The sequence below is a fragment of the Cydia fagiglandana genome, chromosome 18 (assembly GCF_963556715.1).
Source record: "Cydia fagiglandana chromosome 18, ilCydFagi1.1, whole genome shotgun sequence".
NCBI classification, from domain to species: Eukaryota; Metazoa; Arthropoda; class Insecta; order Lepidoptera; family Tortricidae; genus Cydia; species Cydia fagiglandana.
The window spans coordinates 12,199,527-12,215,260 of NC_085949.1; the positions used below are offsets into that span (position 1 = coordinate 12,199,527).

The 15,734-nt window shown below is 39.6% G+C and overlaps 1 protein-coding gene across 3 annotated transcripts in view; it reads right to left on the reverse strand.

The window, feature by feature from the left end:
* LOC134673127 (proteasome activator complex subunit 4B-like) overlaps positions 1 to 15,734 on the reverse strand; it is a 65,921-nt gene that overhangs the window by 46,867 nt on the left and 3,320 nt on the right. The window contains exons 2-11 of one of the 3 annotated variants that reach the window (XM_063531064.1): positions 14,082 to 14,222; positions 12,733 to 12,849; positions 10,784 to 10,903; positions 9,680 to 9,724; positions 9,052 to 9,262; positions 7,200 to 7,353; positions 3,646 to 3,823; positions 1,845 to 3,116; positions 1,225 to 1,377; positions 454 to 628 (exon numbers count right to left, since the gene is read on the reverse strand). In XM_063531064.1, coding sequence (XP_063387134.1) covers positions 454 to 628; positions 1,225 to 1,377; positions 1,845 to 3,116; positions 3,646 to 3,823; positions 7,200 to 7,353; positions 9,052 to 9,262; positions 9,680 to 9,724; positions 10,784 to 10,903; positions 12,733 to 12,849; positions 14,082 to 14,222 — 2,566 coding nt within the window. Of the gene's footprint in view, positions 1 to 453; positions 629 to 1,224; positions 1,378 to 1,844; positions 3,117 to 3,645; positions 3,824 to 7,199; positions 7,354 to 8,861; positions 8,996 to 9,051; positions 9,263 to 9,679; positions 9,725 to 10,783; positions 10,904 to 12,732; positions 12,850 to 14,081; positions 14,223 to 15,734 lie in introns of those variants that run through there. The other 2 variants (XM_063531065.1, XM_063531066.1) reach the window with 2 other exon arrangements.

A 15,734-nucleotide genomic window follows, 5' to 3' on the forward strand; every position in this document is an offset into this window, starting at 1 on the left:
TGCATGGTGCGGGGCGCGGAGTAGTGGGGCCGACAGCGGCCATTCTCTCAGCAACCTTGCGATGGACGGTCGTGCCCGTCCGCTATCAGTGATATTATAAAACCTATGTATCACCAAAGTTTAATTATTATACGTGCATGAATTGGACTACGAGTGTCATTAACTTACTTCATCCACGACCTCACCATGTCTCCACCTCTACATTCGTGGACATTAATTAACAATTAACTGAACTACGATAATATTATTGCATATTTTTCATCATTCTTGTCAGCGAGCATGCATGCTTGGACCTGCATCAGTAGTCGTGTGAGCGCTACCCGCAAATTCTCACCGTCTAATTCTTAATGTGTGCTTGACTTGTAATTTTTTAGGCTACTTTTACTACTGATATGTCTCTATGCCAAAATTTGAGCTTCTAAACCGCCTAGTCCTAGCATAATTTGTTATTACCTGTATAAGCATCTCCAACCCGCGCGTGTCGTCAGTCTTGTCATCCAGCATGCGCGCTTGCACCTCCAACAGTAGCCTTGTTAGAGCTACGCGCAGGTTTTCGCCGTCTAGAGTGACTGTGTGCTTCACGCCGTTCGTGAATGGAAGACTGGTGGCTGGCACGAGGGATTCCATGCTGAAAGAATGGAGTATTGAAAGATAAAGATAAAAGTAGTTTATTCACGCGGGCATATTACAATGCGCTTATGAACGTCAAATGCGCTTATTTATTTGCTGAAAATTCAAACTCAGATATTTATATAAAAAAGAAATCTGGTATCACATACTCTTTAAATTAAAACGCAGTAACTCTGTACGCGTCTTATAAATAGTTAGTAACAAAGTTTCCTTTTTGTTCATAATATAAACATCTAGTGTTTCCAAAAGCAACGACGACATATTTAGAGCAATATGTAATTTCTAATCATAAGACTGAGCTCTATATTAAATTGAACGAGACACATGATAGACAATTCCGTGAAAAGCCAAACGAAAGACTGAAATTGAAGGCAGGCAGGCAGGCAGGCATTTTTCACGGTAAAAGAATTTTATTGTAAATTTAATGTAAAATGATTCTTTAATATTATTTACATCTGTATATATTATATACTTTTGACATTTGCATATATTCCTTTTTAATTTGCGTGGGTTATGTATGTCTAATTTTATTGTGTACCTATTGTATATTTTGACATGTGTTTTGACATTAAAGATATTGAATTGAAGACTCACAGGGTCACAGGCTCTTCATTAGGCGGCGGTAGAAAGGTGCTGCAGGATAACACGGCGTTGATAACGTAGAAACAACGCAGTCTTCGCTCGCGGCACATATCTCTCTCGTTGGACAGCCATTGACGTAGACGCGCTAGTTCTGGTTTTAGATACCTGGTGGAAGATGTTTATATTATTACATTGATACGTTTTTATAATACCCCTTTAGGATTTTCAATGCGTAATATTAAATAGACGTTAAAAAATATGACGGACGGACGGAGACGGTTCCATATGGACTAATAGAGTATACCTTGTTTTTATATGCCAGATAGTGAAATGATAGTTCGATCGTCCAATCTAATATCCAATCATTTGGTTTTATACCAATATTGATCCAAAAACGGAATTGTCATTAGTATATATCGACGCTGAATTGACTTGAACAGATGACGTTTTAAACATCAAAAAGTATAAAATATTTCCAGCTAATCTCTGGTCGCATCATCAGAGCTCATGCTAAACGACTGGTGTTTTATCGCTCACATGGCATGGATAGATCTTTTGTCTTAATATATGTGGTGATAGTCTTTTTAAATAGGTAGTAAAAGTTTATACAACAATTTATATCCTTAACATACCTGTCAACCAGCATCTGCGCACACGCCGCCTCCTCCTCACACGGCACGTGCCACTTAAAGTCCGCCTCCTTCAACAGACACCCCCTCCCCCACTCCCTAATAGGCAACCAAGTCTGCGGCGCCGACCCATAGTCCTTAGGAGAACTCCGCCACTCCTTCAAGTCCACATAACATAACGAAGTAAACATGTGGCTTAAGATCTCACAAGCACGGATCAGAGAGTACTTAGCGTGGAGTTTGAGCGCTTTATCCAATACTGGAATTATCTGAGGAATGTATTTCAGTAGTACCACTCCATCGCATTCTACAACGTTCATGAGCAACACCAAACTGTAGGACAAGTCTCTTTGAGGGTTCTCATCTCGAATAGCTTCTTCTGTTGATAATAATTCGTTTAGCTCTTCGCATAGGTCGGGTACGAACGCAGCTAGAGTCGATTCGGAGTCGATGCGAGCGAAAACTTTTAGTAACACTCCAATCATGCTACCTGACACGTTTGTTTCATATGTAGACTCATTAGCGAATGCTTTAAACTTCTTCAAAGCTTCCTTGAATATTTTAGGCGAGCATTGCATCAATACAGCGGTGGCGGCTGATGAGATAGCGGTTTCCATAACCGCATCAGTTTTACTGCGAACGCAGTCCGATTCCTTTGTATCTAAACGCACATGCTCCATGACACTGGATTCTATGATCGTGAACAATCTATCGAGGAACACTAACACGAAATCCTCGAATTGGGCTGTAGATTGACAGGTCAATAATTCTTCCTCTGTTAAATCTGGATAATGCTCATGGGCTGAGCTGCAGTCGATATACGGCACCATCCAACTGAAGATCAGTATAAAGTGCAGGGTAACTAATGTCTTTTTGATATCATTAGGATCTAAGCCTGGTAGGACGGCTAGTAACAGAGGGACGACATGTGTAGGTCCTTCAGGATAGTCCCCATGAGCGCCTTGGAGCATGGGTCTGGCGACGGCCGCCACCGCTGACATGGCAGCGGTGACCCTATGAGGTTCTGTCAAGGAAGTTAGAGATGTCCTTAGCCTCTCAAGTAAAGGCGGGACTACGATAGCTGGTCGCAGCGTAGCGAGGTTTTGTAAAGCGATGGAGATGTCTAAAGAGCCGGAGCGGCTGTAGACGGCTTGGAGGGTCGGCTCTAGGGCGATGTTGACGAATTCTGTGATGTCTTCGTCGCGGAGTTTGTACGCTTCCGGCGTTTTGTTCTCCCAGCTGTTTCGGTAGCGCTTTTCGCGTTCACGACGCACCCTGGTACAGAAAGATAAAATATAACATAACACGTAGCTTTACGCAAAATATCATTATGTGGCACAAATAAAATTTTTGGTACAAGCTTTTATTGCTGACTGTACGTTTCCACAGGCAACTAATACTCATCCGGACAATTCTAACAACCCCAAACGCAATTAGGATGCGTTGTTTTATCACAGACTTCCTATGGCCACCTCCTGTCTCCATCATCACATCAGCTCGATGGTACCATAATATTGCATTGTCACCCGACTTACATATGCATGCAAATTTTCAGCTTCATTGGAAGTCGGGAAGTGGGTCAAATTAAATTTGCAAGATTGGACCCGTACAAACATAGTTACATAACTACATACTTTCATAGGTACATTGCAAGTTAAATAGAAGCTTGTAAAAATGGTCAAAGGTATTAATTTATAATATAATACATTCAGTACAAGACATATTAAGAAGAAATCTTGTTAAAATGTTCCTCAAAGGCTATTATCCTTATTATTGCTAATTTTTTCTCCAAATTCAAAGTTACCTGTTCAAAAACTCCCTAGCGAGTTTCCTAAGCAGATCTCTAAGACGATACGACCAGCGACCTGCATTGGCGCTGTGCAAATAACTCTCGACCGCGCCCACGAAGCAACGCAGGTGCTTCAGCGTCAGCCCATCCGGGTTGATGGTCCATACGATCCATGACGCCATGTCTTTGGTATCTGAAAGGAGGGTAAGGTTAGTGATTTTCCTTGAGATGTGACAACATTTAGGGATTTAGGCGGAGTGCTTGTCGATTTCTGGAGAAATATATGATTCATTGAGACTTTTATATACTCTGTATAAATGGATCCTTTACAGAATTTGATCAAAAAACCATTAATACGAAAGTTAACTGACGAACGATAATTGCACTTTTAAATTCGTCAAAGTGTGTCCAATTTGCGATTCGACTTTTATTGCTGATTTAGACAAAGCCACTTCGCTGGCCCAATATTACAGGGTTCTATGTTACATTTTCAAGATAGATGAAATTCGACTTAATGTCACTATGACAACGTTCAAATTTCAGTAAAATAAAAGTGAAACATGGAACCCTGTAATATTGGACCAGAGACTTGACAGCCTCGCTAAGTTGGCAGTAGGTATATAGGTACAGTCGCCATCAGATATATCGGAGCGGCCAAGATGTTCACAATATCTAAACACGCACTCTAACGCCCTGACTATAGAGGCGTGTTCAGATATTTGTGAGCGCCTTGATAGCTCTGATATATCTGATGGCGACTGTACATAGCGTGTTAGTCCACGATTTAATTATAAAATTATCCACGGTGGACTGACTACTTCAAAAATCGACTGGGAAAGCATGGTATGGATACATCTTATTAGTATTTTGACCACAGTGCATATGCAGCTAGCAATGAGGTTACATGTATAATGAACAAGCAACGGTTGAAAGGCCCATGGAAATTATTCAACTTTAGACATTTTTTATTTCTTAAGAAATTAATATTTTATTGGAATCATTATTACATTATGTGTGACCAGCGACGGAGGCTTCGTCAAGTGGACACAAACAGAAATCAGCTATGTACAGCAGTTTAATTTAATGGTATCGTCTTGGGTCGTCCCATTCGTTCTGCGTGAAGTTCTTTAATTAGTCCTATTCTGCTTTCGTCACTCATTCTACATTGAAAGCCACCGACGATTGTGACGAATCTAGAATGAGTGACGAAGGCAGAATAGGACTAATTTAAGAACTTGACGAAAAACGAATGGGACGACCCAAGACGATACCAATTTAATATGAATGAGAACATAAAGTAATGATAGTCGCAAAGCAGTGGCGTAGCTAGGCATGGGCGAAGTGGGCAGTCGCCCACAGCCTTGCGCCCCAAGGGGGGCCTCGCTCGGGGCCCCTTCGGGCACAGTAAAACAAAAGGGCCTCGCAGATGCGATTTCGCCCACGGCTAATAGATTAGTTCACGCCACTACGCAAAGTAAAGTCTTGAACATAAGTAATTACATAAAAAATTTAGAGATTATGCTCCGAAGTAGCAAAAAATATCAAGTTTTTTAATGTGGTCTAGCCTAGTTTTACCGTCATACTGAGATTAACTTGCTAGGCTAGGACCATGAGGACACACAAACAGATATAACGATAGACTAGCTGTAGTAAACTGCTAAAATAAACCCTTTGTGTTGTAATCTATTTGTACAAGCTACTAAACCTAGTGACTTAAGATTGTCTTCAAAAAGTACTACATAGACTAGTATATTTCCTATCCCTTGGGCCCTTCAACGGTTCCATGCTGGTAGTATATACCTGAATAAGGTGATATAAATAGCAGAAGTATTTGAATCAGATCGTCCTCCTCCAGGCTTATGGACATATGATCTACGAAGAATGATACAGATGCATAACAGGATACTGTTATGTGATATAACTTAATTATAGTAGAATTATTATAATTGTAATGAAATCGAAACACATTCACAGTCCAGCCAGGGTAGGTTTATAAACTTAAGAATAAGTCTCACACTTGTGGTTCGACGTTAGTTAGTTAACAAAGTCAGTTAAGGAATGGTGCTTATGAGAAATAATTAAACACTCAGTTGTAGACTCAGGACCACCTCACGCTAGCGTCTTTTGAGCATCGGCGTCTAGTCAGCGGTATGGAAAATGGCGTAGCTGCGCAGTTGAGGCAACGTTGTGTCGAGCAGCAGCCATAGAGTTGATTAGACGCCGACGCTCGGGATACTCTATAGTTCGTTTTTTTTAGCATTAGAAAGAACTTGCAAGAAGGTAAGCGATCTTGACATGTCTTTTAATTGAAAAACGCTATTTGAAAATCAAAAATTATTACTTATGAAAGCAGAAGAATATAAATTATTGTATTAGATTCGTAATTGTTACATATTTGCCGTAACTCATTTTTAAAATGTGTTTTTCAATTAAAAGACACATCAAGATTGTTTACCTTATTTCTAATGCTAAAAAAAAAACGAAGTATAAGTGTGGGCTGGACCTAAGAGTATAGAAACGTTTTGAGAGTATATTGAGATTGTGCACCCGTTAGTTTACAATCTAACGTAGGTTAGGTTAGGCCGGGCGTAAGAATACGGCTACGGTATCCCCTGCCTGTCGTAAAAGGCGACTAAAAGGGGTCCACGGGGTCGGAGACGGTCGCAGCTAGGGACTGCGACTGAAAAAAGAGGGGACCCACAAAGGGGCATAGCGCTAGGACGGCACTGGCGCGTTCATTGGAGATCCCAGAGCCGTCCGAAATGCGCCGAGGAGGACAACTGGGAGGTTTTTAGTCGGTGAAAGTCCGACATAACCTTCGCGCTGTCCCTGCGGTATCCATAACGGATTTTCCTCCCAATAAAAAAAAAGCTTAGGTTAGATTGTAATCTCCCTACCGTCAGTTTATAATTTAACTAGCCATATTATAAACTGACGAGTGTTTACAATTTTACGGTGACATATGCATTGTGAAATGTTGGTAGGTAAATAATAATTTGCCATTCAATTTCCTCCCAAAAGTATTTGATATCAATTAACGCAACGCCAAGATTGAGAAAGCAATATAAATACGAACCCAACCAACAAAACACGATGTCGTAACACTAATCATTACATCTGGCGGCCTAGCCAAGGTGACAATCGCTTGCGCTTCGCCATCGAATCGCTTTGTGTCTCTGTCTCCCTATCACTCTTCCGTATTAGTGTGACAGTGACAGTTGCGTTTCGTTCGCTACGGAGCGTTATAGACCGACCGCTTAAATGAGTCCTCGCCTGCGGGTCACGGGGTCACCTTCCCCGCCACCCTTAGTCGCCCTACCCCGTCGCCCCCGTACCGCGCAAGCGGGGACTCATTTAAGCGGTCGGTCTATAGTGATTGGCATCTTGTCTACGGGGCCTGTATTCTGTAACCCCCTTATTCATAACCGTTTACTAAAGTTGGCAAGCCGATAATAATCGTTTGTCCCTTTCCAACGTATCGGTATGATGGAATGGGACAAACGATAATTATCGGCTTGTCAACTTTAGTAAACGTTTATGAATAAGGGGGTAATTCTGTACCAACTTACCAAGAGAATGGTTCTTGGAATACTGCATGTCTTTATAGTTGACGGGCAGGTTGAGGGCGTGGAGGAATCTGGTGAACATCTTGGGCACGTAGGGGTTCCAGTCCACTGTGCCGGGGTTCTTTTTGGCTAGCCCGGAGAATAGGGTCATTAGATCCTGAAACAAATATTTTTTCACATCACCTATTCGGAAAAGGGCTTTTTCTTCCCTGTTAGGAGGGATCAAAGAGACACTTTTCTTTCCTGCTAGGAGGGATCAAAGTAACACTTTTCTGTTCTAGCACACTATTTTTAATTTTTTTTGTACATTATTTTTTTAGCTTAAATAATCTGTTTAAGCATCATAATTGTGTCACACGGTGTCAAAATTATTTCCTCTTGGGAGTTAACACTTGAATCCCTCATTACGCTCAGGATTCTACTTTAGAATCCATCGCTTCATTCAGGATTCAATGTACGCCCTTGACGGAAATATATCATTTTGATCCCTTGTAACACTAACTACTATGTCTGTTGTCGGTATTAGACGTCATTTTAATTCTTCGAGTCTCGCGGACAGGATGTCATGTCGGCAGAGAAGTTAGCTCTAAGGTATTCCACCTGTCCAATTTCTTTGTCGAATGTGCATTGCGTCTCGCTCTTTCATTAATAAAAATGTGAGACGCAAACACTCATCGACGAAGATATTGGGCAGATGGAATACCACCCCAAGTCACTTGAACACATCAATATCGCACACACGATTATCATAATATAAAATGAATGAAAAGTCAAAACATCTATGCGATTCGAGAGATTCAACTAAAATTTCCATAGCAGGAATTTTACAAGCTTTTATTTACTTTCACCTGACCGTTGTCTGTCTGTCTGTAATCAAATCATGCAAGTTAAATTTGATCCACTTCCCGGTTTCCGATTGAGCTGAAATTGTGCATGCATGTAAAAATCGGATGACAATGCAATATTATGGTACCATCGAGCTGATCTGATGATGGAGACTGGAGGTGGCCATAGGAACTATGTGATAAAACAACGAAACCTAATTGTGTTTGGGGTTTTTAGAATTGTCTCGATGAGCATTAGTTGCCTGTGGAAAGAAAAGTACAGTCAGTGATAACACCAAAAATTAAATTTTTGCCAAAAACTTATTATGTCACCTAGAAATCCCTCATTACGCTCAAGATTCAATACCAGCACAGCAGGTTGACATGTTTACAGTTAGTTTGCTTGTATAACTATTAATTAGTCCGGACAAGACTGAGAAAATGCATAGTTGTATAAAGTGTATTGTAGTGTAGTGTATTGATAACTAAGATATGTAGTCACTAGTAAATTCATTATTCAGAGACAATTTCAAAATGGCGGTTTGTTTACATAGTTAGCAAGTTCCATATTATGACACTTTAGATACTATAGATAGGTATATCAGTCAGTGGCCTTTCAATACAATACGCCGGTATCATATTGCTTATTGGATTCGAGCCATAAGTTGCGTTTTGGCAGATGTGAATACAATACCGTTCGCTAAATATAGGAATGTATTTTTTTGTTTAGTTCCTTGTCAACATAACAAACTGAAAATTATCATATAGGACTAGAAATATGGACTCTATCTATTTTGTACGATCGCTAATAATAATAAGTATAGGTTGACCATTTACTCACTGAAATACCACACGGCGAGTTATAGCAAGTATCCCATAATGCCATGAGATTGTCGACCCACAGCTCGTTCCCATACGCCAAATTCTTAGGGTAGAGTCCCACTGGCAGGAACCCAGTCATTTGGCCCATCATGTGGGTATTATGTGATCGCTTAGTGTTGTACGTTGACATGTTTAGAACTTTCACTTACCGAGATTCCACACGGCGAGTTGTAGCAAACATCCCACAACGCCATGAGATTATCGAACCATAGCTCGTGCTCATGCGCCGCATCTTTAGGGTAGAGTCCCACTGGCAAGAACCCAGTCATTTGGCCCATCATGTGGGTATCCGTGGACCACGGCTGGATTTGAGGTAGGAACTCTTCGAGCATTTCTTTGGTGGCGCTTAGTTCGAAGTACCTGGAATGTTTGGTTCGTTATAATTATGGCAGTAGATTTTTTTATGCCATAAGTGGCTACACTCTTAAATATATTTCGTTAATTTTAATAAATATAAAGCGACTTGATTTGTCAAACAAGCGGTGAGCGAGTGAGAGCTTTTTCAATTTAATCTATTTTTAAAATGCTTATTTTTCGACCGATTGCCTAATAATTCTAATAAAAAGGGATTAGTTTTTGTTGACGTTCTTTGGGTGTTTACGCGATATTCAGAGTAAGCATGGGTAGGCACGGGAACGTCTTAAAACGTTCATTTTCAAAGAATATAAACCAATACAACGATATACAAGGTGGCCCAATAATACGTCAACTAAAAATACTACTATTACCTACATAACATTTACTTACGTTTACGTTATTTATATGTAGGATACTTACGGTCTTGCGCATTTCACCATGGACATGTAAGATCCTTCCAGAGATCTGAAATGAAAGCACAATTTCGTATTCATTTTGCAATAATAATAAAAAACACATGCATTCTACCACCACTGGTACCAGTTACCACTGCCACCACATCGTCTCGAAGAAATGATGATGAACTCTGGCAAGCCAACTTTGCGCGAAATTCAAAAGTACGGAAGACCGGTCCTTCGCGTCTAGGTACATTCTTCTTATTTGCCGCATTTTTCTATTGAAAAAGTTGTCTTTCCAGAGTATAAATTAATTAAATTGGATATATTTTAGATGAGATAAATGCACAGGTATTTTTACCATAGACATCGGATATCGTCAACACTAAAGACCTTTGCCGCGAGCATTACAATTTAACAACTGAATTAAAAATCTTCCTCGCGACAGAAGATTTCCATACACCGTCGTTAAACTGCTTTGCATAGACTGGATCCGACCATAACGGTAACTCCATTCAAACATTCATTAGGTTTTTTTCTTGTCATTCACTTCCATCCCATTCATATAGCATTCACTTTTTTCTTGGCATAGCTCCGTTCAAAATTCACGTCTACATAAAGGTGCGTCCACCTATCATGATTCATACATGCTTCGACTTTGCACTGCACGAGCGCTGTGCATCGTTTGCGAGCCATTCTTCGACAAGCAAGTGGTCAAATCTGGACGCATCTGTATACTTTTCATTTTTTTAGACACACAAGGTTCATTCATCTCTCTGTATCATAAAACTCGGCAACAGAAAATCAGGACAGAATCCAGGCTTAGTCCGGCGACAAAGACCATGTAATACATAGATAACTTTTAATGTGGGATTGACAGATGGATTTAATACTCTTGATTTTCGACTTGAACACAAATATAAAACAGAGATAAAAAAATTATAAATCTTTTATTAAAGGCATTACGATTATTATATTTAATATGCATATCGAGCATATCAATCTGTCAGTTCCAAATTATCTAGATACACCTCAGTGTAGACGATAATGTATACCAATGACTGCCGACCAAATGAATGATGCCCTGCTGCCACCAAGAATGACAAAAGCGAATCAATGTGATCATTACGTCGGCAGCTCATCTCCTGGCCGGGCCATTCCGAACATATTAAGGGCGTCGTCCAGCCCGTTTCCTGATATGAATTTGCGTATCATATCGAGCATACCGCCGCCAGTGCCACGGTTAGGCCTAGATACAGATGAAGATACTTAGGCACGTCCAGATCTGGCGAATGTGCGCTAGCCGTTCGCGAACCATTTGCGATATGATTGCTAACTGCTCGCGTACATTTCATAGTAAACTATCCAATGAATAGCCTTTTAAATGCTCCCATTTTTGTTAGAAGTCACTAGTGCCGCTTTAAAATAAGGTTGAATTGGCTAATCATTAGAGACCTTGCATATGCAATGCGTGAGCGATACGCGAATGGCTTCCTTGCGACGCTTTCTGACAGATCTGAACGCACATTTAGGCAGATATTGAGGTACTTATTCGAAACAGTTTTGCTACGATAGACGGTAGATTTTTAATTAAGAACAATTCGATTATGGGCTTTTAAACGATACAATGTAAGAGGATAACATCTAAATATGTACATTTTATAACGACAAGAATGTTCATTAAAGACTTTAGGTACCTTTGAGCATAATTATTCGTTAAATATGTAACCTTTGGCAGGTCATACTTAGTCTTATATTATAAACGTCAAAGTTTATAGTCAATCTGTTTTGTAATCCGTTGAACTGGTAAGAATTAATTTGAGTCACAGAGAAGGAAAAATCATAATTTTTATCTTGGAAATAATTCCGCAAACGAAGATTTTATAGGACGCGAACGAAATCAGTGGCTAAAGTTAGATAAGCAAGCTATAAAATTAAAAGCGGTACAAATTTTGAATAATCACTGCATCTTGCGTAGGCAACAATGGAGTCACGAATAAATTGATTTCTCAATTACGTTAGGTTAGACCATTAGTCATACATAGTCGGTAGGTATTTGTGTCATGTCATGATACTCATGATATAACTAATTTGATATAATGGCTTAGCTGCTGATCCAATTTACGTTACCAGTTTTGGATGCAATCAGTATTCTCAGTAAATTCGTATTTATTAATAATTTATTATTCATAAAAACAACTTAAAATTAAACAGTTTACAGAAATCCTCGCCAAACTGTGACGTAAATGACTTTAAAATTAAACGACTTTAAAATGTACTACGGTGAATTAGGGTAAGAATAACATAGTTTATTTTGCTACAGGCAAGATAAACACTATAACGATTACATAAAGTGTTCTTTTTACTTTCTTTTATTCTTGACCCGGTGTCCGTCTTATCCCATCTCACCTTATTTTTATTACTTACTACCATACAGTAATAGAAGCCGGTGAAGGAGCGTAGCGAAAGAGCAAGTATGAAGAGAGGGGACTTTACCAGTAAAGATAATCCTTTACCAATAAATACGATCGTAAAAAAATTTATTCATCAAAGGGGTTAAGGCAGGGGTGCGAAACTCCTGACTTCGGTCAAACTCGGCTCCGCTCGGCTCAGCATTGCTCCGAGCAATTATTAGGGTTGGCACCACTTTACTTCCTTTTGCGTGCACGACCACAGATAAGATAATCACTTGATTTTTGACAACCCTAAATAGCCGAAGGGATAGTGTCATATATTAGAAAGGGCCAGCATGATTCGAACCGCTGTCAAATTTCGTTTTTGTAGGAAGTTTCCTTTCTGTACGGTAGTACTATTAATTATTCTGTGGTTAAGGTAAAAGTGGTTGAGAACTACTTTATGTATAGGACGCCAGTTGTTGAAATAATTACAAAACGAAATTCTAGTTTTTCCACCGAGAGGCAGATATGATAAAATATTACTGATTATTTACTGACTGTCTTTAAAGGGTCATGTCCCAGTAATCACCAAGTATAAGTATTTATTTCAGAGTTGTAAGTATGAACATTTACGATCAGTCTCGCAAATAAAAAGGTACTAGATTTACAAGCCTATACTTACGTGAGGTAATGGTAGAGGCCAATGCTAGTGGCGTTTTTGGCGAAAATCTTCTTGCCCACATCGTAGAGGGGGCGCCATTGGAGGGTCAGTTCCTCGGGAGACACCAAGTGCTTCTTCCTAAAATAAGACAGATTTAAGAGTTGGATTTAACCTCTATCCGCTCATACGTCAAACCTTGCCAAGCAAAATGATTTTATTTTTTCAACACAAAGTTCAAATTAGAATGGAACAGGAGACCTTTTTATAGGTCTCTGTGCGGAGCTTAAGTAAATAACCTGTGTACTTTGTGTAATATGTTGTAGATTAACGGGAAAATTAAAATTGATTTAAATAAAATCAAATGAAAGCATTTATTTTCAGGCAACTAAGGCCCATAGATACAATTGGATACCCTGGATATCCCATAGATACTTAAACTTGGCTACTGTTTATAAAATGTTTGTAGCAGACTGAAAGCAACATGATGTGTTCGATTATGGAAGTTTGGAACTGGATTAGGAAGCGTCTATAAGCTATGGGAGCATTCCACGGACTGTCCCGTACAAACGCATTCTATTTCCTGTGTTGCGACTTTTTTTGGGCATTTAAAGCAGGCGATTATTTTTCTGCCCATATTTTTGACCATTTGTCATTGAAAAGGAAACTCTTATACCTGAAAATCTTCAGAAAATACGCGTTTGTACGGGACAAACGGTAGACTATTTCATGGAATGCTCCTATGTATCTTCCTTCAGGCTGGCTTAAAGCTTGTTTGCCACCAAGTTGGTACAACCTCGAAAGACCAAGGGCGATTTTTACGTTATTGAACTTTTATATTTCTATATTTACGTAGTTTAAAACAATTTTTTGATAATTAGACCTTGCTGTAGTATTTAATAGATAAAACATGTTTAATAATTCTATGTACAGATGTAGTGCATAATTGTTTTCCATTGTATTTTCTCGGAAACATTCGTATTTGTCATGCTACTTCAGTCAAGCTTAGTACTTTTTGTACCGAGACTGACTGAAATAGCAAGACACGTTCGTACGTTTCCGTGAAAATACGATGGAAAATAATTATGCACTACATCTGTAATTATTACAGATGTAGTACCTATTATGGCTCCTCTACACGATGGGCCAACGCCGGCCACTCCAAGGGACGCAGCCATGCGGTAGAATGAGATAGCAATATCACTTGCTCCCTCTAACGCATAAATGCGTCCTTGGAGTGGCCGGCTGGCCCATCGTGTAGAGGAGCCATTAGGTATTCCTTTCCGCGTTCCTTACTTTTCGCGTTAGACCCGTCTATAAATGTGAGTTAATATGTGTTCAAAACGCGAAAGTTTTAAATATTATATCCTTACTTTGTAAGCATGATGAACAGGGTGGCAAACTTGTGTATTTTGCAGGGCTCCAAATCAGGTATAAGCACCAACTCATATGCCAATTTTATGAGAGCAATGTGGTCTTCCTTCCCGAATTTGAGGCCATAGATCCTTAGGTATCTGAAAGTAGAAAATTATATGGGTTCATGTCATTTTAGTATTAAAAGTATTGATACCCTGGTCACAGATTATATAATAGTTCTTACGAACAGATACTTATCTCTCAAACAAAACGCAAATACCTACCGTTTTGATACCTACACAAAAATACAATGGAGTGACCTTCAACGCGCCGCTCCCCGCACCGCGCGCACCGGCACAACGCTAGGGTTGCTGACGCTTAGAAATGATAAATAAATACCTACTTAAACAGCGGAGTGAAATAAAAGGAAAGCTAAATCTTAAATTATACCTAATATTCCAGTTATGCGTTAGTGTTTGCGAAATAGTCATTTTAAAAGGTCATATGTCTCTGCAGTAACCGCAGTGTTTACGCCGTTTTATAAACCGCGCAATAATCCCAGCAAGAATTAGTTTTAAAACTTCGTGTAATTTAAAACCAGATAGAGATTAATGTTACACAATAAAGAAAAATAATAGAAACCCCATGAATACAGGTAATTAATTATAAGTTAACCAAAGCAAAAATGAGTAGGCACTTTCCGGTGTAAAGTTAACTTACTGTCGTTAAAATATTCATATACCAAAATAAATTTAAAATTTGCTACCTATTTCAAATAGATAGATATCTATAATTATATATTTGTCATACATAATAAACATTACTTACATGTTCAATTAAAGATTCAATAGTAGGTATTCAGTAAAAATTTGAATAGACAAAAAAAAAGTAGGTAGGTACCTACTACGTAGCTTGTAGCTATCGTAAAAATTGACAGTGCGGCGCGCGGTGACGTGCGTACGTGAGCGCGTGTGCCAACCAACTGGCTTGCTTTTCTACCGTGAACGGGAGCAGATTCGTAGGCATAAATCCGAGCTCGCGCGGAGAGTTCCATAGGCCTGCCCTGGTGCAGCGGTCGGCAACAGGCGGCCCGCGGGACGCATGTGGTCCGTGAACCTCTCACTTGCGACCCGCAAGCCTCCCTGGCTATTGTGTATGTAATGACAAACGACAATGTAAATCATTGACTCATAAATATCAACAAAGTGCGGCCCGCGTCAACTTCGGTAACTATATACTATGTGGCCCTTGGCTGCTAAAAGGTTGCCGACCGCTGGCCTAGTGGTAAGGGAGTGTGACTTTCAACCCGTAGGTTGCGGATACAAACCCTGACACATACCAACTTGAATTTTTCGGAACTTATGAATATCATCATTTGACATTTACCAGTCGATTTTTGGTGAATGAAAACATCTTGAGGTAACCAGACTAAGGGGTCATCCATTAATTACGTCACACGTTTAGGGGGAGGGAGGGGGTCAAGAAAATGTGACATATTGTGACATGGGGGAGGGGGGAGACACAAACTTTGTGACGTCACTTTAACTTCATCAGTAACCGAAAATTTATTTAAATTATTTAGTTCGCTGTACATTTAAATAAGAAGTTTTTAAAACGAAAATAGTTTTTAATCGTTTAATTTTCTTTCCTAAGCAGTTTTGGGTTATAAA